This window comes from Gopherus flavomarginatus, chromosome 1, assembly GCF_025201925.1.
Source record: "Gopherus flavomarginatus isolate rGopFla2 chromosome 1, rGopFla2.mat.asm, whole genome shotgun sequence".
NCBI classification, from domain to species: domain Eukaryota; kingdom Metazoa; phylum Chordata; order Testudines; family Testudinidae; genus Gopherus; species Gopherus flavomarginatus.
The window spans coordinates 38,857,779-38,882,819 of record NC_066617.1 but is presented as its reverse complement, the minus strand read 5'-3'; the positions used below and the strand labels follow the sequence as shown (position 1 = coordinate 38,882,819).

The 25,041-nt window shown below is 40.7% G+C and overlaps 1 protein-coding gene across 5 annotated transcripts in view; it reads left to right on the top strand.

Annotated features, from left to right (window-relative positions):
• The first annotated feature begins 6,758 nt into the window (after positions 1-6,758).
• The window catches only part of BRD1 (bromodomain containing 1), a 114,363-nt gene continuing 96,080 nt past the window's right edge, over positions 6,759-25,041 (top strand). For 2 of the 5 annotated variants that reach the window (XM_050936102.1, XM_050936104.1), the window contains exons 1-2: positions 6,820-6,906; positions 12,242-13,622. In XM_050936102.1, the coding sequence (XP_050792059.1) occupies positions 12,256-13,622 (1,367 nt within the window). In that variant the 5' untranslated portion in view covers positions 6,820-6,906; positions 12,242-12,255. Of the gene's footprint in view, positions 6,907-12,241; positions 13,623-25,041 lie in introns of those variants that run through there. The other 3 variants (XM_050936103.1, XM_050936105.1, XM_050936108.1) reach the window with 3 other exon arrangements.

Here is a 25,041-nt window from a genome sequence, read left to right as displayed (position 1 = left end):
GAGCTGTGTACTGAACACATGAAGTGCTGTATAATGCCGAGTACTCTGAAAACTCAGATTCTGCATATCTGAAGTTGGGCATTTTGGAGCAGAAGTGAACACTTCCACCTTTATGTAAGGCTATATCTGCCTTTTAATAAACACTAATAGTGGCATTATTAAGAACGCAGAGTACTCTTCTCTAAGACCTGAAGCCTGCTAAATTAGCCCACACTGGTATAATTTACAACAATAAAAATGCATATCTGCTATAGGGGGTCCCTTGCGTCACATATTTTTTCTCCTGAACTGTTTAGCTACCATCTCCAGATCCTATGGCTTCTTGCCCCATAATAGATCCTGGGATTCCAGAAATGTGTTTGCCATCTCCTTACCTGGCTCCTTATCTAGATGGTCAAGTTTCACAAAGCCAGCATTCTCCTACATACATTCCTCACTATGTATGGTTCCTTTTTACTGTACAGAAACACTTGAGTTGGGAGGAGAGGCAAGCTCTAAGGATTACATAGTTTCATAGAATTTAAGGCTAGAATGGACCATTGCATCATCTAGTCTGATGTATGTATTATAGTCCATTGAATTTCACCCAGACACCCCTATACTGAGTCCAAAGACGTTAGATAGACCAATGCATTTGAGTCCTCATGAGACTAAACTGTATGCCATAAACAGATAACAGGACAGATTGCAGTGCCACCAATGTCTGGGGCCTCTGCAAGGGCAGGGAACTGATTAAGTGAGATATGCTCAGATGATCCCAGCAGGCCAATCACGTCCAATGCAGCTGAGAAAGGCAAAAACCCACTAAAACAAGGTCCCTTCTAATTAGAGTGACCATAGGTCTCAAAGGGAAAATGGGACACCCTCAGCTGCTCTCCCAAGCCTCCACCTTATCCCCCAGCACAAGGCTGTTGCCCAGTTGCTGGAACTCTGCTGGCCCCCCACATGATGGAACACTGTCTCCCCCTCCCAGGCCCAGTGCAACCATTTAGGCAAACTAGGCGGCCTGGGCGGGGAGGAGAATTAGAGCAGCGCTGGCGTGCTCAGTGGAAGAAGCGGAGCCGAAGTGAGCTGGGGCAGGCTACCCAGGCAGGGATAGCTTCCGTGGGGGGAGGTCTCCCCAGGCAGGGTTAGCTGCCATGGCGGGGCGGGGGTGAGGGGAGAAGTCTCCCCAGGCAGGGTTAGCTCCTGTGGCGGGGTGGGGGAAGTCTCCCCAGGTGGGGTTAGCTGCTGTGGTGGCGGGGGGGGGAGAGGGGAGAAGTCTCCCCAGGCAGGGTTAGCTGCCGTGGCGGGGGGGACAGGGGGGAAGGCTCCCCAGGCAGGGTTAGCTGCCGTAGTGGTCTCGCCAGGCAAGGTTAGCTGCCGTGGCGGGGGGGAAGTAGAGGGAAGTCTCCCCAGGCAGAGTTACCTGCCGTGGTGGGGGCGGGGGAGTCTCCCCAGGCAGGGTTAGCTGCCGTGGGGGGACAGGGGGAGTCTCCCTGGGCGAGGTTAGTTGCCGTGGGAGGATGGGAGGGAGAGGGGTTAGCTGTCGCGGTGGGGGGTATCTGCTGTGGGGGGGCTTCTCGGGTGGGGGGCTGAGTTAGCTGCCGTGAGGGGGGGCAAGGTTAGCTGGGTGGAGGTGCAAGTTGGAAGTTTCGCCTATGGCATGAAACTTCCTTGCACTGGCCCTGCCCCCTCCCCAGCCCTGTCTCCTCCTCTATGTGGGGCTGGCATCTCCACTCATCCCCCACACTTTTTTTCGCACCTCACACTACCTTTTGACAAAAGTGGACATTTGTCCTGTTTGTTCTCATCAACTGATAAAGTCAGCAAGAGCAAACAAGACAAATGCCCACTTTTAAAAAAGAGTCTGTCCCAGCTAAAATGAGACATATGGTCACCCTACTTCTAATTTGACATGGGGAAATATTCCTTCCTGACCCCAGATCTGGCAGTAATTTTGACTCTGAGCATATGATCAAGACACACCAGCAACAGACACACCACCTCAGGACACTGGCCCACCCCGTCTGATGTCTTTTCTCCATTTGTGGCCAAACTGATACTTCAGAGAAAGGTAAACGAAATAGAATACATCTAGGCAATTGTGCACTGGGGAAAACATTCCTTCCTGATTCCTGCAGGTGATGACCAACTGAAGATTTGAAGCCTTAGATGTGATTATAGTCATTATCTGAATGCAGAGTTGCAAGTTTTATGAGTATGTTAAGGGCAATGCAGCAATCCTGTTTCTCCATGGCCCATGAAGGAAAGGGATGAACAGGGACACTCAGGCACAGATTCCCAGGGCAGAAAGGAACATAACGACTATGTAGCCTGACCCCCTGCATATACAGGCCATAGAATTTCTCACAGAAACTGGATTAAAGCATTTTAAAAAAAATCTAATCTCACTTTAAAGACTCCAAAGAATTGTGAATCTGTCACCTCTCCTTGTAAACTGTTGCAATGTTCAATTACCCTCACAGTTAGGAAACTGTGTCTTATCTCAAGGTTGAATGTGGATGACTTTAACTTCCAGCTGTTAGATCTTGTTATGCGTTTGTCAGCAAGCTTGAGAAGTCCCCCACTATCAGATCTCTTTTCTATATGTAAGTACCTACACACAGTGATCAAATCACCTTTCAACCTCCTTTTTGATAAATTGAAGAAATTTAGCTCCTTAAGCCTCACATTGTAAGACTTGTTTTCCTGGCCCTGGATCATTTTTGTGATCCCCCATTGAAGTCTCTTCAGTATTTCCACATCCTTCTTGAAGTTTGGCCACCAGAACTGGACACAGTAATCACAGTCTTACCAGTGCTGAGTTCAGAGGCGAGATTGCTTCTCTACATTTACTTGATATCCCCCTTTTTATACATCGAAGGATTGCATTAGTCCTTTTTTTGCCACAACATTGAACTGAGAGTTCATGTTGAAGATAAAAGCAGCAAAGAGTCCTGTGGCACATTATAGACTAACAGACGTTTTGGAGCATGAGCTTTCATGGGTGAATAATCACTTCGTCGGATGCATGTAGTGGAAATTTCCAGGGATATTCATGTTGAAAATATTATTTATGATGACCCCTAAATCCTTCTCTGGGTCACGGCTTTGCAAGACAGAATCTCCCATCCTGTAGATATAATATGCATCCTTGGTTCCCAGATGTATTATCTTGCACTTTAAAATGTACTTTAACATGTATTTTGTTGGACTGTGACCATTTAATCAGGAGATTCAGATCACTCTGTAACAGTAACCTGTTCTCATTATTTACTACTCCACCAATCTTTGTGTCACGTGCAAACTTTAACAGCAAAAATGTTATATTATCATATAGGTTGTTGATAAAAACATCAAATAGTGTTGGACCAAAAACTGATCATTGGTATTTCCCCATTAACATTTTGAGATAGGCCATTGAGCCAGTTTTAACCCATCCACTGTGTGCCCTAGCTCTTTGTAAAATGGCTTGTTGTCTGCCCCAAATTGGCCTTTTATTATGCAAGGCCTCATGATATAGAAACTTCAGTCCCTCTACTGTCTCTTGACATTGCTTGACACTTCTAACAATGCCCATTTCAGCCAGTTTTTTGGATGCCTAGGCAGGTAATGTATATGATTTGAGTTCAGCTGCCCCTGGATCTCTTCTTCTCTCCAGATGGATACCAGCATCTCCACGGCAACCTCAAGCCAGTTGGCAGCAGGCTTGTAAGATGATTCCTCTGGGACTAGTTGACAATATGATCACATTTGGGTAACAAAAATGGGAAATGGATTTTCATTGTGAAAGTAGTGCATACAAGAACTCTATAGCATGTGCAGTACTTTTTATGGAAGTAAAGGGCTTATAGGCAACTTGACCTTGACAGAATGGAGTGCAGAAATCAGATCAGAAAGGCCACCTCAGCAGTGATTGATGCACTGTGGGACAGTAGTGGAAGGACTGTTTATAATATTGGGATTATGATGCCAGTGGTAAATGTCCATTCTGGCACATTACCAGTGGATACTGGCATGGTAGAAAACAACATGGCAGATGGTCTGGTGTCTAAGGCACTTGCCTGGGACTTGGGATCTGGATTCAGTTTTTCGCACAGTCACAGATATCCAAGTTATAAACTGTCTATGCCTCAGTTCCCTGTCCGTAAATTAAGTATAGTAACACATACTTCACAGGGATAGATTTACTGTGGAACAGCTTCCATATGAGGAGAGATCAATAAGACTGGCACTTTTCAGCTTGGAAAAGAGACGGATAATGGGAGATATGATTGAGGTCTATAAAATCATGACTGGTGTAGAGAAAGTAGATAAGGAAGTGTTGTTTACTGCTTCTCATAACACAAGAATTAGGGGTCACCAAATGAAATTAATAGGCAGCAGGTTTAAAACAAATAAAAGGAAGTATTTATTCACACAACACACAGTGAACCTGTGGAACTCCTTGCTGGAGGATGTTGTGAAGGCCAAGACCATAACAGGGTTCAAAAAAGAACTAGATAAATTCATGGAGGATAGGTCCATCAATGGCTATTAACCAGGATGGGCAGGAATGATGTCCCTAGTCTCTGTTTGCCAGAAGCTGAGAATGAGCAACAGGAGATGGATCACTTGATGATTACGTGCTCTGATCATTCCCTCTGGGGCACTTGGCACTGGCCACTGTTGGAAGACAGGATACTGGGCTAGATGGCCCTTTGGTCTGACCCAGTAAGGCCATTCTTATGTGGGGACAAATCCATTGTTTGTGAGGCATTCAGATATCATGGTGATAGGTGCCATATAAGATCCTAGCTAAACAGACTTTCTTTGAACAAAGGTAACTTAATTCAATGAAAAGGAGCACTTGTGGCACCTTAGAGACTAACAAATTTATTTCAGCATGAGCTTTCGTGAGCTACAGCTCACTTCTTCGGATGCATAGAACCGAAGAAGTGAGCTGTAGCTCACGAAAGCTCATGCTGAAATAAATTTGTTAAGTCTCTAAGGTGCCACAAGTACTCCTGTTCTTTTTGTGGATACAGACTAACACAGCTGCTACTCTGAAATTAATTCAATGAGTGGTTGTAACATTTGTGAACTGTTGGAGCATTTTTATGTGTGGATGTGAGGTGTGTTGCAGTGGTGCTATGAGACCAACCAGCAGTTATAGACTAGGCTTAAGTGTATATTTTACCAGCTCTTCTGTATAATTTCTCCTTTTTACACACATACTTTTTAATGTGATACTCAGGTACTTAATGCCTCTGTTTCCCAAGGAATAACTTTATGGTTGAGAAAAGCCTGTGGTCCCCCTTCTTGCTCTAGAGCTAGAGGGCCAGGGCCACAGTTCTGTGCAGTGATACCTCACTCAGGCAAAACTGTGTGTCTCTCTTGCATGATGGCTGTGCCAGTGTTGCCAACTTTCACTTTTTTTTAATCACAACTCTAGTAATTCTGGGATGTTATTTTATCTGTCTCATGAAAACATGATGAAAGGTGCCAACTCACAATTTTTCCCTTATTCAAAATTGCCACCATCCCTATATTTCCCTCCAGTCCATCTGCATGTGGACATGAGGCTGCCCTTAATAAACTTGGTTGCCAACTCACATTGTTTTCAATAAGACTGAAGCCAGGCCTACAGGGAAAAAAGCTGCCACTCTAGGGTTCCAAAGGCTAGACAGGACACAGGGACTCTGAGGAGCAGCAGAGACACTGAAAAGTAGATGGGGAGAATAAGGGGGAGCAGGAGGCAATTTAGGATTTTCAGGGCTGCAGGATGTTGTGAGGGCTAGGAGGAGAGCTGGGGGTGGGGTGGGGAAGGGGCAGAAGACAGTGATGGGAGTGGGAGATGGAGGGGATGGAATAGCAGCTCCTTCAGCCTGGGGGTCAGTGGACTGGGAGTCAACTCCAAGCAGCCAGGGGAAGTGTTGCCAACTTGCATGAACTGATACTGATCCATGAGTCACAGGATTTTGGTGCCTGCCCTAGGAGCTGTTCTGATGACACAGGAGACGCTTCTCAGTAAATCTCCCATCCCACAACTTTCAGGGCTTGGCATGTGGGCAGAGCTTTGTGCAAAAGCCTTCGGACTACGGCCACAGACCTGCCCTGACATGTGTATGGCCCTAGAGCGGAGAGTTGATACTGGGATAGGAAGCAGCAGTGAAGGGGAGTCACAAACTGCTGCTGCTGGAACCCAGGAGTCCTAGCCCAGCAGGAGACAGAGAAGCCTAGCTGTGGGGTCAAGGCAGGAAAAGGAAATGGCTAGTAAGGCCCTATATCTAGGAGCCAGAGGGGAAGCAGCCAAGAAGAGGTGTGCATTGTGTGTGGATTAAAGGTTGACTTTTCTATCTGAAAATGTCTCACCCCTACAGGCACAGAAGGGAGTGGAAAAGGCGAATCATGCTTTGGGAGGGGGCCGACGCCTGCCTGTGGCAGCACCGCGTGCCTGTCCGTGTCAGGGAGAGCCGCTCCCAGCCGGCGCGGCGCTGTTCCGCACCACGGGGCGGGCGGACGGGCCCCCCTCCCCACCTTGCAACACAGGCCTGGGAGGGCCCCTCCCCCACGGCGGCGGGGCGGTGCCTGGGACTGGCGTTCTCACGTCCCGTCCCCCGCTCCCCCCGCCGGCGCAGCGCTGTGGTGAAGCCGCATTGTTTGTGCTGAGGGGGGAGGGGAGGTTCTTAGCCCTAGGACGGAGCGCCGAGCCCGCAGCCGGACTGTGACCAGCTCCGCGCCTCCCGAATGCGCCGCGCGCGGCCCGAGCAGGAGCCCCGCACCCGCTGCCGGCAGCCCGGCACCGCCAGCGCCCGCTTGGCCGCCCGGGGCTGCTGGGAGCCGCATCGGTGGAGCCGCCTCCGCCATTAGACCGGCCGCAGCGTCGACCCGGAGACGAGGAGCAGGAGGGTCTGTCAGCCGCGCTCCGGCGGCTCCCACAGCGTGAGTGCGGCCTGGCGGGCAGAGCCGGGCCTAGCGAGCGGGGCTTGGTGGCGGGAGCCGGGGCAGGCGGCCCGGCACAGCGGGCGGGGGAGGGTGCAGCGCAAGCTGTTTTGTTGGACGCCATGTTGGTGGGCCGAGTATTGTCGGGGTGGGGGTGGGGCGAGGCTCGGGAAGGGCTGGGGCTGACGGGCCTGGGCAGGAACTATTCGCGCGGGGGTGACGGGCGCGGGCAGGAACCATTCGCGCGCGGGGGTGTGTGTGGCTAGAGCGGTGATGGGCGTGGGCAGGAAGTGTTCGTATTGGAACAGGGTGTGGGAGGGATAAGGGGCGTGGGCAGGAACCATCCGTTGCGTGTGCATGGGGGGAGAGAGGAGGGAGCTTGAGGAAGAAACCATTCGAAGAGCCTAGGTGAGTGTGCCCTTTGGAGGGTGGAGAAGGAGCTAGAGTGGAGAATGATGCCGGTTACCTCTTTGCTGGGTTCCAGGAGACCCAGGGAATGTTAGGCTGGGTAGAGCCCAGGCCTAAAATGGATATTGTCATTGATGAGATCAAATTAATTCTTCAGGGTTTAGCTACTGTATTTTCTGTGCATCAATGTGGCTAGACTTGAGAGGGTGATCTTACTCTGAAGGCTGAGGCTGCTAGTATTCTCTCTCCAGATGCATGCTGGAAATGTTTCTGCTTGCTCTCTCTTATTGACTGGTAGTAATGGACTGTTTGTAGCATCCTTGGTAGTTTCTTTGTGTCCATCTCTTTGCGGTGGTCCACAGATGGATGCTTGTTGAGAACCACAAATGGAATAGGAGATCTCTCTTCCACGAAGCAAGAGAGCCAAGGACCAAATACAAAGAAATGAGGGAGAAGAAGAGAAGTGAGTGCAGGGTTCACTGCAGGTTTGCAAACCCAATTGGCAGCATTTACAGAGGTCCACACAAGTGCTGCACCATGGGTTTAATCTGCTCTCCTCTCACCTATTCTCTTAGCAAGCAATTCTTCAGCCCCATAACTTTCATTGCACATAAACAATTGCATCTTCATATTTTTTGTCATGACAATGGAAATTGTTGCCACAAATTGTCATTCTAAGGAAAACAATAGCTCTGTGGAGAGCATTTCTTCATCTTATCCTGCTTTAAAAGGAGGGAAGTGCCCCAAACCTGAGTTGTGTAACACATTAGGAATTCTTCCTGTTTTATGGTAAAGTTAGTAACCCTTATTATTATGCTTTAGGTTCAAAGGCATTTTTTACTCACCCAAACTAGATATATGCAAAATTAGGAATGATAATTTCAGTACTACTTCCACATGTAGTGTACTCCCTCACACACATTTTTACTGTTTTCCTTTAAGTGTAAAATGCTAAGTTGCCATCCATTTTCGGATTGGGCCAAAACTAATCTAAATGTAAGAGAAGGTGCTTAAGCACGTAAATGATAATTGTTCTAATCTCATTATTAGGAGGTGCCTTTTTTCATCACTTTGTGGTCGACATCTTCCCTTATTTAGGATATATGACATTTGCACTAAGTCTGGGAGGCAAGCTGCTTGCATTCTGAGTTACTCTTGTTCTATCAACTGGTTGTCACTGTACTTGAGAAATTGCTTTTTGGCCTGAAAACCAATACACATGATTGTGTTTTTTCCAATATTAGAATATATCAGGGGTCGTCAAACTCTGGCATGCGGCTCACCAGGATAAGCACCCTGGCAGGCTGGTCCAGTTTGTTTACCTGCTGCATTGGAAGGTTCGGCTGACCACAGCTCCCACTGGTCGCGGTTCGCCGTCCCGGGCCAGTGGGGGCGACGGGAAGCGCCGCGGGCCGAGGGACATTTTGGCCGTGGCTTCCCGTTGGCCTGGAACGGTGAACTGTGGCCAGTGGGAGCCGTGGTTGGCCGAACCTGCCGACACAGCACGTAACAGACTGGCCAGACCCGCCAGGGTGCTTACCCTGGCAAGTCGTGTGCCAGAGGTTGCCGACCCCAGGAATATATGAAAGAACAGTGATGAGGATATGGACAAATGGCAGTATCTTCTATAGCAGTGGTTCTTAACCAGGCATCTGGGGCCCTCTAGGGAGCCACAAGCAGGTTTCAGGGGATCCACCAAAATATACCAGAGAGCAGGGCCAACTCACTGGGGCATGAGGAAGAAAGCTGAAGTCCAAGCCCTGCCGCCCAGGATTGAAGCTAAAGCTTGAGCAACTTAGCTTTGCAGAGCTGCCTGTAGAGTTGGGCCCTGAGCCATTGCCCTGCTTGCCTACCCCCCAATGCCAGCCCTGGCTTTTAATCTACTGAATATGGAGAAAAACAGTTGTGGCGGCACAGGTCGGCTGGGAAATGTTTATAACGTGTGAGGGGGCTAAGAAAGAAAAAGTTTGAGAACCCATGTTGGATAGTCAGTCATAATAGCCACTGTCTATCCTTTTCCAGTCTGAGGTAATAGGCAGTTACCTCCATGATCAATGTCATTGGTGTTTGAAGCTCTGGTTATGCTGTATATAAACATAGGTGGGTTTATATAAAAATGCTCCAAATATTCATATGTTGGATTATTAAAATTGATTTTTTTAAAAAAAACTATTTACTCTTTACCTATTGTGCTATTTATCATTATCTTACAAAAATGAAACTAAATGGGTCAATTTCAATGCAAGGTTCTCTTACACTAACAAATTGATAAATGGCTTTACAGCATTATAAGGGAACAAAGAAATATACATTTTTATTGAAATTTAGAGGGGTCATTTTATATTCCCTGCCCCAGAATTTGTGAGATAATGGGAACTAAATTTAGAATTAAATTAAATTTTCACACTCTTTATATCTAGTTATTAGACCTACTTTAGCAAATATTAGTGGATTCATCTGTTCTGTGGTTGGAAATTGACATGTTCAATGAAATGTTGCTTTGCAGACAAATAATAATACCTAACTTTAATATAGTGCTTTTCATCAGTAGACCTCAGAGCACTCCATAGTCTTTTAATATATTTATCCTCACAAGCACCTCTATTAAAAGTTTCATGGAAATTCACAAAAGGAGAAAAATCTGTATTGTTTTTGTTCATTACCTGAGCACAGTGGAAATCAGATGTCACCCTGTAGTGACTGTGCACTGGATGTTGCTTTTTTGGGTTTGTGTTAGAAACATATTTTTAATACAGTTGTGTTTAACTTTAACACACAGTTTGTTAAGTAACACAATATTACATCTACAAAACCAAGAAAACTAATTCAGGCTGATCCTTTTTTTTGTTGTTAAATGAGGCCTTTTTTGGGGGACGGGTGGGCGAAGATACTGGAAGGTATGTGATCTGGTATTGTCTGCTTGATACATTTCATCTTGCCTTTGTATTGCAAATCATCAGGTATGTGATTTTTGTGCATATAACTTCTGAAGGTGAGCAAAGCATTTTATTTTAGGTTTGCCTTTGAATTTATAGGTTGTAAATTTTGTTTCAACTTTTTATGAAGAAAATAGAAGTATCGTGGAACTGGTGGGCAGATAATTGATTTATATTTGCTCCAGTGTTTTGGTAGGCATACTGACTGAAATATTTTTCTGTGAACTGTACTCACACTGTTCACTGACACACATATCACTGACTGAAATATTTTTCTATGTACTGTACTCACTCCATCATGTATAACTCCTGACTTGATCGGGTCTGGTATGGTCTAGCTAGCAGGTCAGATTGATGGCCATGGGAGCTTAAGAAATCAGTTATAGGAGGAGCAAGAGCTTTGCTGTTGGTAGAGTTGAGACTTGCTTACTATCTAACAGCTGGTTTTCAAAGTGCTCTAAAGATAAATTAATATAAAGTAATTAACATGACTTTCAGATGCCAGGTTGAGTTTGCAGGGCTGACAGGGAGAAAATCGTCTTTCATTTGGTCAGCTGATCAGACCTGCGCTGAAAAAGATACAAACACGGAAGCCATCAGTTTTATTTTTTGATAATTTTCCAGATTACCAACTGTGTATGGACCAGTCTGGTCAGGATGCTTAGTTTTCCATTTTTTCAATCTTCTTATCACAGCTTCCTTTATGATACAGATGCAATACTTTATTCCAGTAGACCTTGAAGCTAAAAATGAGTGTTTCTTTTCCTGGATTACGGGTTCAAATCCATCCCAGGATGGCTGTGTATAATTTTGAAGTTAATGGAATTTTAGCAACTCCACTACAAGTCAGAAAATGCTGATTTACTTTTGAGAATCAATCTTTGAATATAGCGATGGAAGTTTCTTTCAGGTCAAATGTTAATTTTAAAAGTGAATTTTATTTTTTCTAATTGGCAGCCCCCAAAACCCAGTCTGGAAGCTAAAATTAATTAAAAGTTCTCAGTTTGCCTCTCCATTAGTGGTAAAAGCATTGGTATTAAAACTTAATTCATAGTTGTCTTGGTGTTATGTGGGCCGTAATGGAATGTGCTCTTCCATAGCCGTATGGGCTATGCAGAGCTGAATAAAACATATGGTCGTAATAATAATTTTAGTGACAAAGATTATGTTGATTATCTAATAGTACACCTTGGGAATTGTCTGCTACATGTTTTCTTACCTCAAAAAGTTTACAATATAAATAGTGAGACACATGAGGAAATAACATAAACCATGCATATTTGAGGTTCACTTTAGGTAAGTGTAAACATACTGACTGTAAGCAGATAGATAGAATTCTGAATACATACAGAGGTCAGATTTGTTAAAGCAAATATAATTTTTACAGTCACTTTTCTGATCATAATTGCCTTCTATGCAAAAATATTTCTGGAATATTTCTTACTCAGACTGCTGCTGAATAAGCTTTTAACAATGAAACCAGGACTTTGCATACAGGCTTTTAATTCTACAAAACAATGGTAATTTTCTATTACAATGACAACTTCTGTTACCTTATGGCACAAGTTTAATCCTTTCGTGGGTGGGCCTGGGCAACAATTTCTCTGTGCCAGTGTTGAATTGCTATAGTTTGATTGGCCCTGTAGGTTTGCAGAACCATAGGTTCTGTAAATTCATTATACTCTTATTAATTTGTCTCTCAGGGACTTTTTTTAATGTAGGAAATTAGTGTAATTCATTCCAGCAATCTATCAACACATTTGTATTTGGAGTAATGCTAAATGTGTTGCTCACTGGCGTGCCTTCGGAAGTTAGGAGTAGTCCGATTTAAGTTGTTTCAAGTACAAACATTGCATAAATTTAAGACTTGCATGTCCATGGATAGTACAAAGCTTAAACTAGCGCTTGTTTTTTACTGTGTTAATTTTTATACTTTAGCAAGAGAGAGAAATATTTAAAATGCAACATCATAACTCTGATTATAATTTTAGGTAATCATTACCAAATGAGGAGAAAAGGAAGATGCCATCGAGTATCTGCAGCAAGGCATTCTTCTTCCCCGTGCAGTATTAAACACTCCCCTACACGAGAAACTTTGACATATGCTCAAGCTCAAAGGATGGTTGAAATAGAAATTGAAGGTCGCCTGCACAGAATCAGTATTTTTGATCCATTAGAGATAATATTAGAGGATGATCTCACAGCACAAGAAATGAGTGAATGCAACAGCAATAAAGAAAATAGTGAGAGACCACCTGTTTGTCTGAGAGCCAAGCGGCATAAAAATAACAAAGTGAAAAAGAAAAATGAAGCTCTTCCAAGTGCGCATGGTACACCTGCTACAACAAGTCCTCTTCCAGAACCAAAAGTACGTATTGTTGAGTACAGTCCACCTTCTGCCCCTCGGAGACCTCCAATTTATTATAAATTCATTGAAAAGTCAGCAGAAGAACTTGACAACGAAGTGGAGTATGACATGGATGAAGAAGATTATGCATGGTTAGAAATAATAAATGAAAAGCGAAAAAGTGATGGAGTATCAGTTGTGTCACAAAATATGTTTGAATTCCTTATGGACAGGTTTGAAAAAGAGTCTTACTGTGAGAACCAAAAACAGGGTGACCATCAGTCTTTAATTGATGAAGATGCGGTATGTTGTATATGCATGGATGGTGAATGTCAGAACAGCAATGTAATCCTATTTTGTGATATGTGTAATTTAGCAGTGCATCAGGAGTGCTATGGGGTGCCATATATACCTGAGGGTCAGTGGCTCTGCAGGCGTTGTCTGCAGTCCCATTCACGGCCTGTAGACTGTGTGCTGTGCCCAAACAAGGGAGGTGCCTTTAAAAAGACTGATGATGACCGCTGGGGTCATGTTGTGTGTGCTTTGTGGATTCCAGAAGTTGGATTTGCCAATACAGTTTTTATTGAGCCAATTGATGGTGTCAGAAACATTCCCCCAGCCAGATGGAAGTTAACATGCTACCTCTGTAAACAGAAAGGTGTTGGTGCCTGCATCCAGTGCCACAAAGCAAACTGTTACACAGCATTCCATGTGACATGTGCTCAAAAGGCTGGTTTGTATATGAAAATGGAACCTGTGAAAGAATTAACTGGCAGTGGGACAACATTCTCTGTAAAAAAGACGGCCTATTGTGATGTACATACTCCACCAGGTTGTATACGGCGACCTCTAAATATTTATGGAGAAGCTGACATGAAAAATGGTGTGTGTAGAAAAGAGGGATCAGTCAGAACTGCAAGGTCTACATCAAAAGTCAGAAAAAAGGCAAAAAAGGCCAAGAAATCAGTGGTTGAACCCTGTACAGCTATGCCAACAGTATCTGCTCCTTATATTCCCCCTCAGAGGTAAGCAAACAATCATACAGAAATTTTTGTCTAAATTTTGCTGGATGTCCTTTTGAATATACATTTGTCATAGGTTCTACAGATAAATAATTAATGAAAATTTGAAAAACTATATAAGGTACTTACCTATTTTTTTTCCATTTTTGTCCTTTGTTGTGTGTCCCTAACATGTAAATTGTGCATGTTGTATTACTTTTGCCACAAAGCACACAAAAATACTTTCACATAGAAATTGGAGGATAGTTCTTCTCCCATTCTAATTTCATTGTTAGTTCCAGCAATCATTTTTCTTCCAGTCTGTAAATTCTGTGTATGCCCTTTTAGTTTACTCACCTAGGCCCCAATTCAGAATAGTAAAAATATCATGCTTACCTGCACTTCATTTCAGGAAAGCTCTTAAACACATCTTTAAGGTTAAGCACAGATTTAAGTACTTTCCTGAGTGTGCCTGACTTTCCATTCTCAGCTGGGCTTTTTAAAGGGACATCAACAAATATCAAATCAAAATATTCTCTACATGCTGATTAGAGAATATTTTATCAGAAATTGAAATTTTTTGAAATTAGTAAATTGAAAAAACATTCAAGTTAAGGGAAACTCTCAAAATCTCATCTTAGACCACCAATACTAGTGGTCTTTTGTTGAGTTGGACATCCTGTGCTCACTCAATTTTAGTATGCAGTAGAATGTTTTCCAAGTAGTATAGGAAGCACTGTGAGGCAGTTCTTTGACTGAATGGGTTAGATCAGTGGGCAACCTGCAGCTCAACAGGGTAACCTGACTGTGGGCGGTGTGACATTTTGCTGATTACCGTCCACAGGCCCACTGCTTCCCGCAGCTCCCATTGGCTGGGAATGGCGAACCGTAGCCACTGGGAGCTGCGAGGGGCCGTGCCTGCAGACAGTCGATGTCAGCAAAATGTCTTGCAGCCTGCAGTCAGATTACCCTGATGGGCCACCTGCAGATTGCCCACCACTAGGTTAGATTCTCATCTGCCTGTTCCTAAATCTTATGTTTGATATTGCACAGTGCAGCTATGTTCTGCAAGGCTGGCAAGAATTACAGTTTGCTGCTGTGCAGATTTTGTCTTGAAATTTACTAGTAAGTCATTAAAGCAGTGCTCTACAGTTTAATAATGTATCTGAAATGAATTATTAGGCATAGGACCAAAAGCTCTGTGCCATCAACACATTGACACTAAAACATATACATGGGAACATAAAAATAGCCATACTGGGTCAGGCTAACGGTCCATCTAGCTCAGCAACCGGTCTTTCAACAGTGGCCGGTGACAAATGCTTCAGAGAGAGGGAACAGAACAGGGAACAGGGAAATTTATCAAGTGATCCAGCTTCTAACAGTGAGAGATTTAAGGTCACCCAGAGCACTGATGGACCTATCCTCTATGAACTTATCTAATTATTTTTTGAGCCCAGCAATAGTTTTGTCCTTCACTTAACTTTCATTGGATGACCCCTGATTCTTATGTTATGTGAAGGATGAAATAACACCGCCTTATTCACTTTCTCCACACTATTCATGATTTTATAGACCTCTATCATATCTCTCCTCAGTCATCTTTTTTCTGAACTGAACTATCCCAATCTTTTTAATCCCTCCTTGTATAGAAGCTGTTCCACACCCTTAATAGTTTTTGTTGCCTTTCTCTGTACTTTTTTCAGTTCTAATATATCTTTTTTTGAGATATGGTGACCAGAACTGCATATAATATTCCAGATGTGGGTGTGCTATGGATTTATATAGTGGCATTATATTTTCTGATTTATTATCTATCCCTTTCCAAATGGTTCCTAACATAGTTAGCTTTTTTGACTGCCACTGCACATGGAGGGAATGTTTTCAGAGAACTATCATGCAGTGAGTCTCAAGATCTCTTTCTTGAGTAGCAACAGCTAATTTAGACCCCATCATTTTGAATGTATAGTTGGGATGATGTTTTCCAGTGTGCAGTACTTTGCATTTATCAACCTTGAATTTCATCTGCCACTTCCTTTCCCAGTCACTTAGTTTTGTGAGATGCCTTTGTATCTCTTCACAGTTTGCTTTCCAAATCATTTATGAATCTGCTTAATGGCACTGGTCTGAGTACAGATCTTTGGGGGACTCCACTATTTTCCTCTTGCCATTATGAAAGCTGACCATTTATTCCTACCCTTTGTTTTCTGTCTTGAAACCAGTTCTGATCCAAGAGAGGCCCTTCCCTGTTATAACATGCCTGCTTAGTTTTCTTAAGAGCCTTTGGGGAGGGACCTAGTCAAAGGCTTTCTGAAAGTCTAAGTACACTATATCCACTAGATAATCCTTATCTGTTTGTTGACACCCTCAGAGAATTCTAATAGATTAGTGAAGCATGATTTCCCTTTATGAAATCTGTTGATTCTCTACAGCATATTGTGCTCATCTGTGTGTCTCACAATTCTGTTCTTTGTTACAGTTTCAATCAGTTTGCCTGGTACTGAAGTTAGGCCTATTGGCCTGTAATTGCCAGGAGTGCCTCTGAAGCCTGTTTTCAAAATTGGTTTCAAATTAGTTATCTGCCAGTCATCTGTTACCAAGACTGATTTAAGTGCTATGTTACATACCGCAGGTAGCAGTTCTGCAATTTCATATTTGAGTTCCTTCGGAAGTCTTGGATGAATTTCATCCGGCTCTGGTGACAACTTATTTAATTTATGATTTTTTCCTCTATTGACATCTCAATCTGGGACAGTTTCTCAGATTTGTCACCTAAAAATAATGGTGAAGGTATCTCTCTCGTGTCCTTTGCAGGGAAGATAGATGCAAAAAATTCATTTAGCTTTTCTGCAGTAGCTTTGTCTTCCTGGAATGCTCCTTTAGCACCCGGATCTTCCCAAGGCTTGTGAAGTCTGATTATTTGGCAGGCTTCCTTTTGATGTACTATAAATTTTTTGCTGTGTCTTGAAGTACAATTGTATAGTTAAATCTGAAATTGAGTAGTTCGTTTAAAAATATTTCCATTATATAAAAAAAATCATGGATGGGGTAAAATTTCTGTGATCCTAATCTTGCTCTTTTTATTTTAAACTTCGGTATATTGTAAATTCCCGCAGCAGCTTAAACCTTTATCTTGTGTGCAGTTTTTGTATCTATGTATAAAATATACGTAGATACACTGAAAAGTGTATAGTGTACTGGTTTTAGTGGCTGCAGGAGTTTGTTATATGCAGAAGTGTAATAGAAGGAACTAATACAAACTAAAATGGACCCAAACTATTATCAAAGCAATTATCACCTGTTAAAATTACATATCTGTGTTACCAATATTTTAAACAAGGACTGCTGGTGTACTGTAAATCTAATTTAGAACTTGTGTGAGCTAATGAGAGATTGGTAATTTCCCAAAAAACTAACACTGAGAGATTTCCTTTATGTGGGGGAGGAGAGCAAAGTTGCAAGATTGTAACTTGGCTTCATTTATCTATTTTCAAATTTATGAGGCCTTAGAACAGCTTAATTAAATGAAGAGAGCACTGAAACTTATTTTTTTTCAGATTTCATTCACTTACATTAACTGAGTTTTAATACCTCTTAAATGTGGAAACCTACTTCTTACGATGTCAGAGAGCTGGGACAGAAGGCTGTGTCAGAGAGGCACACTGACTTCAGTTTTGCTGAACAACTGGGACTTTACCTAGTTGATACTCAAAAACACAACGTATAGTAGGGGACAGGAAATAAATATGGCACATAATTTAGGAAAAGAGATTTTTCTGGTGTTCCTCTCTCTCCTTACTAATTTCAATCCCAGCATTGCTGTTATAGCACCCAGTATTCTCGTTTTAGGATTAAGCGACATGAATGCTTTGTAAGATACTTGTGGCAGGGACTATATGTTTGTGTTCATAATGTTTAGCACAACAGGGCTCTGATCCTAATTGGCCTCTAAGTGCCACTATAATACTACAAATAAATTATATCATTTGATGTATAATGTGCGATTAGAGCTGGTCAAATTACTCTTTACAAATAATGTTTGTTGAGAATGTAGCCCTCTTTTGTTCTGATTTCTTTTAATATATATGTTGAATAGCTTGGAGGAACAGCTTTCAGCCTCTGTGGTTTGGTAGCAGACTTGAGTTGGATTGTTCTCTGTTCATGGTTTGCGATTGGTGAAATGAAATTATTTCTGCTTCTTGATGAGATAATTAATATTTTAAAACAGGTTATTGGCAAATAGCAAATATTCTTGTTCACACGAAAAATAGGTATTCATACATTCAGTCTAGTTCAAAAAATGTTTACAAGCAATTCTGTTTGCTTGAATGTTCACACATAACAAGGAGACAGGAATTAAACAGGTTGAATTAAATAGCAGTTCAGAATTTAAATGTTCAAACACTGTTGAACCAGTTCTAGCTTTTTTTTTAGTTTTTAGTTCTCACTAAAACGAGGCCATCACATAAGTATGGAGGAGAAGGGTAAGGAGAGGGGCATTATGGTGATTGGAATCACTCAATTTTAATATATAAAATCTTATGAAAAATCAGAGATAGAAATAAGTGCTCTACATTGTTGGGATTCCACAGATATTCCAGCATATGTTTCCAGCCTTGTGCTGAAGCAGTTGGACATGTAATGTTCACTGGTTCCTCGGACCAGAAATTATATTTTTGGCAGTGGTCTGGGGTTTAAAAGTGTAGTTAAAATAACAATTTAAAAAAATGGTTTAAAGGCAAGTTCTTAATATAAATTTGTTTGGCTTGGGTATTGCCTCAGAGTCCAAAGTTGAAAGGTGTATGTTTTCCTAAACTAATCTATCTGTGAATCAAACAAAAAAGTTTTGTTTTTGATTTGTTTGATTTTTGGCTTTACTGAGGAGAAAACTGATTTTACTGTAGTCCAAAATCTTCGTGGTCTAATCTCCCTTTCCTGAATGATAAATACTATGAGAATTAATATGTGCGCAGTTTTTAAGTACAGTTCCACAAAATGGTAGTGAATGCTATGGTTAATGCTACTTGCAGTCTTCATGGAAACTAACCCTTTTTCTAATACTATTTTTAAGCTATATCTCTCTTGGGGATGAAGCTTGCTATGCCTTTTCTATGGAATGAGGAAAATTTAAGTCATTTGAGTTATAAAAGAAGGAAAGCATGAAGACAATTTTAAAAAATAATTAATTGGTTTGATATTTAGAGCTATTGAACGGCGATGTAAAAGTTTGTCGAAGCTACATGTGCTCAGCACCTCTGAAAATCAGGCCATTTTATGTATATATTTTTAAAATCTCCTGCTGAGTAATATCTCAGAATTGGGTGAATAAAGAAACTCTCTTTGGCATGTAGCTAGATCTTCATGAGAATGTTTCTTAGTCAACCTTAGGCGAAAAAAAAACCATTAAAAGTAAAGTGAATGGAAAAATATCTTCTGAACATGTTCAGCGAGCATCTCTGAAACTTTATCAAAACCTAATGAGCCCTGGCTTCTAGGACATTCATTTAGGTATGAATGAGAACTGCACCATCTCCTTAATCTAGAGTGCCTCATTGAGAGGAGCTACACCTGAACAATGTGTGTGTGTGTGATATTGACATACAACCACAGTAAAATTATCCCCAAAAGCCCCTGCCATAACACTAATGAAAATAGTAGGTGTGAAATTTGCAGTCCCTGTTTTTTCAGGATATCTGTGCAATTATTTTGTATTCCATAGTTTTCTTACATTAAGCTTGTGTAAGAAAAATTCCCAGGTAAAGCTTTCAGAATCATTTAAGGGAGTTAAGGTCAGATTTTCATACAAGTTTTTGCCCCAGTTTAACTAGATTGGTTTTAAAAGCAGATTCAAGTTATACCAGTATTGCTGTCCCAGGTAGTTAAATCCATAGGCTTCTATGTCCTTTTGGCATTTTTTCAAAAATGTGATCCTTTCTCTTTCCTGCTTGGGAAAAATACATCTCTTCCAGTGTAAAATAACATTACTGCCTTATTAAACTACTCCTTGAGAAAATTTTCCAGAAAATGAGTCCACTTCTGCTCCTGTTGATCTCAGTGGGAATGGGTAGGAAGTCTCCCCCCCTTCAGTCTTCTCTAACATTGTTACCCATGCTGCACATGCTGTATGTGTTCAGTTATTCATTTAATTAGCTACTTCTCACACACTGAAAATATATATTAGTTAATTACTTACAACAGGACTCTTGTTACTTCCTTTTGTGCTTTTAAATTTTTTTTGTAACTTTAATGTTGCATTAACTTTTGCCTTTGTTTATTATAAGGGAGCATCCCCTAAACCTTTGATGATAAAAAATTATGACATCTTCTTTGAGAAGTTTTCGCACTTAAATTGTTTGCTTTTGATATTGAACAGGGGGATATCTCTTAACCTACAGAAGTGCCTTGTCTTTCTTCCATGAAATTCCATTCAGCTTTGGCTGAGATATAAACTGAAAATCATCACTTGTTTTCTGTTTCTTGCATTCCTCAGCAAAACTTTGGTAGTATGCTAGAATAACTAAATATTGTCAGCTCTGCCTCAAATCATGTTGCTGCACATGCTGTAGTGGGAACACTTGAAAGATGTCAGAGCATCTGTAGTGAGAGTGTTCCCCACTGGTACTCAGCATGTGGCCCCAGTTGACACCATCTAGGATGACGAGTATGTGGGGGAAAGGTGGGATAGGGGGCTGGGCTCCTCTCAGCAACCCCCCAGATATAGCACATTGCCTGAGTGGTCCATCTTGTCTTCTGGAATAACAGCCTTTTGCTACCAGCTAATGTAGGCTCTGTAGCTCACATGGTAACAGTCTGTGTTGTAGTGCCAAGGTAAATGGTTCAAACTCTACTGATGATGCATTATATCTAAGCTGTTACAATTGTACATAATGGAATTTGTTTTTACCTTTTTCCTTTAAAACAATAATTCTAGGAAATTACATACAAAAAGATTGCAAAGTAAAGCACTCAAAAGTTAGGAAATGGCAGATTTACAGTTGTTGGTGCAACCTTCATTCTTCTCTTCATGTATATGCACTGATGCAGTGTTTAATTTTTACATACCTTTTATTTTCCCTGAATGATCCCTTCCTCATTCAGTGCACATGATAGATGTGGAAGGGAGCAGAATTAGGGCTGCCTGTGCAACCTAAATCTAGCATTGCCTCATTTTCTAATTCTTGACTTTACAACCTAAATAACATTCATTTGGTGGTGTTTTTTTCTCTTTTTATACGTATAGACATGATACAGACTTGGTTTATATGTTTGAGCCAAAAGAAGTACCAGTATGTCAAGTCTGATCACTATGTAAAATGAGGCAGATATTACAATTTATATCCTTTGAGGAAAAAAGATCTTGTGTGAGAACTGTGACTGAAGGTTCATACCAACTGTAAGGAGTGTGGCTCAGGAATATTTTTACATAATGTTAAGGGGATCAAAAATACTGTAGAAAGATTTAAAATTCTTCAGTACTGTGGAGATGCACTGTGGCATGGTGTTAACCCACTAGGTTACCGTAGCATTCATTCAAGAATTGTCCTTAACCCTTGATTGAGGCAGATAAATTAAAAGACTAACTTTTGCTGCCATCTGCAATTCCAGATTAGAACTGGGTAAAAGTTTTTGTCAGTTTCACCAGATATGTTTGCTTCAGTTAAAATAATAAAAAACTAAACAAAATCAAACTTGTCATTTAGACATTTTTGAAAGAAAACATTTTTTTTTTTCTTGGTTTGAAATGACTTTTTGTTTCAGTTTTTTTTAAATTTTATTCTAGCCCCCTGAATGCTTAAAAATGATCAGTCTAAACATAATATTTTTTGTTGTTGAAATGAAATGTTTTTTTTAATTGCCCACAAACAAACAAAAAAAAATCCATTTTGTCCAGCTCCACTCCAAATACTGAAGAGTGTGTATGCAGTCATGGTAGCTGAGAAAATAACATCTGAAATGCAAGCTTGTTTTGGTGACTGGAAGCTGAAAGGAATAACAACAATACTTGCAAATAACAATGTAACAGACAGTAATTATCTAGCTTTTTTTGTGAGTCAAATTGTGTTCAGGAACTAGCCCACTGTTATCTTATGCTATGCTGTCTTATGCTATTACCTTGAAAAAATATTTAATGTAATTATTATAAGAAATTGGTCTGCAGGATGCAACCAATGGAGAGGGAACAGTGAAGCTCCTAAGACTCTTAAATAATTATATCTAGCTGATATCTTGGAGGATAAACTTCCTCTCTATTACATAGTTTTTTTTCTTCCACATTTGTCTTTGTTTTGGTGATGATGGCTTATTTCGACTCATAGTAGAAATTAGAATTCTGCCACTATATACTTCAGTGCACAATATGCCTGCCACTCCATTTCTCTTAAATAATGGGGGCCACCTTTTCTGAACAAGTATTTATATCCAGATAATGAAATGCTTGACTGAATATATGGATGTGGTTAAAAAAAATCTTTGACCACACTTGGGATGTCATAGAGCATGGATTAGAAGATATTTTAACACAAGATGCTTGGAATATGAACTTGCTGAAGTATAGAATTGGTTAAAGAGGGTACATTTTAAAAGGATCCCTTCAAAATGATGTCTTCTACAGGCATCCTCAACACATGTAGAATAGTTTATTCAAACCTTTAACTTTTCTTTTGGCATAATAGTGATAGATATTATGCAGTTAAGATATCAGGAAAGTGGCAACATCAAAATGTTTGTTTTTATCATCACTCCTGGTGATTGACCACAAAAGATCTGAAGATAAATATTTGAGTGCTTTAGTGAATAATTGTATAAATCTGAATCAGAGGATAAGTGGCTAATGTACAATATTGTTTTGTTTTATTTGGATTTATAAAAGAGTAAGAGGTGTGTATTTCATTCTGTTTGCACCTCCCAACAAAAAATACATCCACATAATTAACATGGGGAGGAAAAAAACAGCAGCCTCACAAAATGCCGTAACTACCAAATAGCTGTACAACACTGTTGTCATGTCTGGATGAAAAATAATAATTGGATGATCACATTACTGAAAGAAATTTAGAGGCTCTGAAGAAAATAGGAATTTGGTCACTAAGGAAGACTGATTGTCCTATAAGTTTTATTAAGTTGATAACCTCTCAGGTGGATAAGTAAGACTATTTGTTGAAGTTACTGTCCACTTCCTTGCATAAAAATTGAAGAAATAATTTTACCTGAACCAGGAAAAGAGCCATTGAATTGTGACAGTCGCACTTCTCATTGATAGTTTGGACAAATTTTGTCAAAGAAGCTTCATGCCTCTCTTTCCAAAATAGCTTCTGTTACTGTAAAAATGGTTTTTGATAAAGTTGTGGGGGGTATTTACTTAAGTGCTATGTTGTTATTGAAAACCTCCTTACATGTAACTCACATGTCCCAAATTATTAATTGGTTTATCTTAATAGTGTGTATAACAATCTAAAAGACTCAATTGGGGAAAAAAATCTTAATTCATCGGTTAATTATAAATTGTGTATAGAGACATGCCATAGGTATGTCCTACCTTTTCTTTTCCTGAGTTACTTTCTGTTTGTTTCATATGTACAGTGAAAGCCAACTTGAAATGGAGGCTAACTGGAGAATAGTTGGTATTTCTATAACATATGTGGAGACAAATGTTAGTTTTTTTGCAGGCAATCCTGTAGTGCATCCTCCAAAGAGATTCAATCCCTGATAATTGCATATATGGATGTGGCTGTTGTTCCTTGTTTTCAGCTAACATGGATAAGTCCAAAATTCTTGCTCTGAACTAACAGGGGAACTAAAACAGGGCTTTAGTTTTTTAAAGGCAAAAAGTCTGAAATATTTTTATGTTCACTTATCTTCCAATTAAATATATTAACTAAATTTTTCCTGCTGACAGATAAAAAGGCAAGGAGAAGTGGTTGGTTCTTCCTCTTTAATTGTAGAAGAAATTTGATTTTAATGTACATTGCCAAAAATACCGTTTAAAGTAATTTTATTTGATTCACAAGAAGGTTACAGAACTGCAAAAAGCAGGGAAAGACAACGGTTCAGTACTTTTCTAGAGGGAGAAGAGGCATGCAGTTCTTTGGGGGGGGGGAGTAAACAAAAACCTTGAGGTATAGAAGTAGGATTTTTCTGTAAAATCAATTAAAAGGAAAATATATCTCTACCTCAATATAACGCTGTCCTCGGGAGCCAAAAAATATTACCGCATTATAGGTGAAACCGCGTTATATCGAACTTGATTTGATCCGCCGGAGCGCACACTCTTTCCCCTCCCCCCCCCGAGCGCTGCTTTACCACATTATATCTGAATTCGTGTTATATTGGGTGGCATTATATTGGGGTAGAGGTGTAGTAGGAAGTAGGAAATAAATTCAGATTTGCACGTTCTAAACATTATATGACTCCATGAATTATAATTAAGATAATCCACAGGAAGGCTTAGGAAATAGAAAATGGAAGGTAGGAAGAGTTAACACACATGATCTTATATTTCTCCTTTTTATTTTTAAGTGTATAATTTTTTAGCAATATTTCATTCCTCATTGCCATGTGTAGTCCTTTGAGGTAAGTGCTATGTTGATGGACACGGAAGAAAACTTTCAAAACTTTTAAGATATTTAAAGAGTAAATACCTCCTTAAAAAAATGTTTTCAGTGTGATTTTAAACAGCTACCTTACCAGGTAGTATTTAAAGACGCTGGAAACAAAACAATGCCTGCTTGGGATTTTCAAAGGAAACTAAAGGACTTTAGTTCCAAAATACCATTGGATTTCAAAAGAATTGGGATGCCTGACTCCATTGAAGATCACATCCTATATCACTATAGGGGAGTAGTTATATTAACCTTATAAAACTCATGAAACTAACCAGCCAAGGCACTGAAACCCATCCACCCCCCAAAACAAAAAAAATCCTGCTCACCTGTTACATTATTAAACTTTTATATTTTACTTGTCCCATCAAAAAAAAAATACTCAAATGAGTAACTGGACAGGTAGAGTTTTTGCAAGAACTCTAGAAAATGGAGGCCTGGTTTTATGTTCCATATTGTGAGTGAGAAGTGATGGTAAAGGGCTCTATATTGGCTTTACCAAAACCAAAGTGAAGTAATTGTCATTTAAGTACTGATATAAAATGTAAAATTAAAACTTTGTTTTATTGCATTTTATGATAATGAGAACCTAGGGAAGGATGTGTGAGCTTCATGAAGAACCTTAATGAGAAGAAAAAAACAGTACTAAAGGGCTCTCTGATCTTGCGGAGAAAGTTATAACAAGAACCAATGGCTGCAAATTAAAGCAAGACAAACTTAAAGGACAAATAGGACATAATTTTTAACAGTGAGGATGATTAACCATTGGCACAAAATACCATCAGAATGGGTGTCATCTCCATCTCATGAAGTGTTCATATGAAGACTGGTGCCTTTCTGTGAAA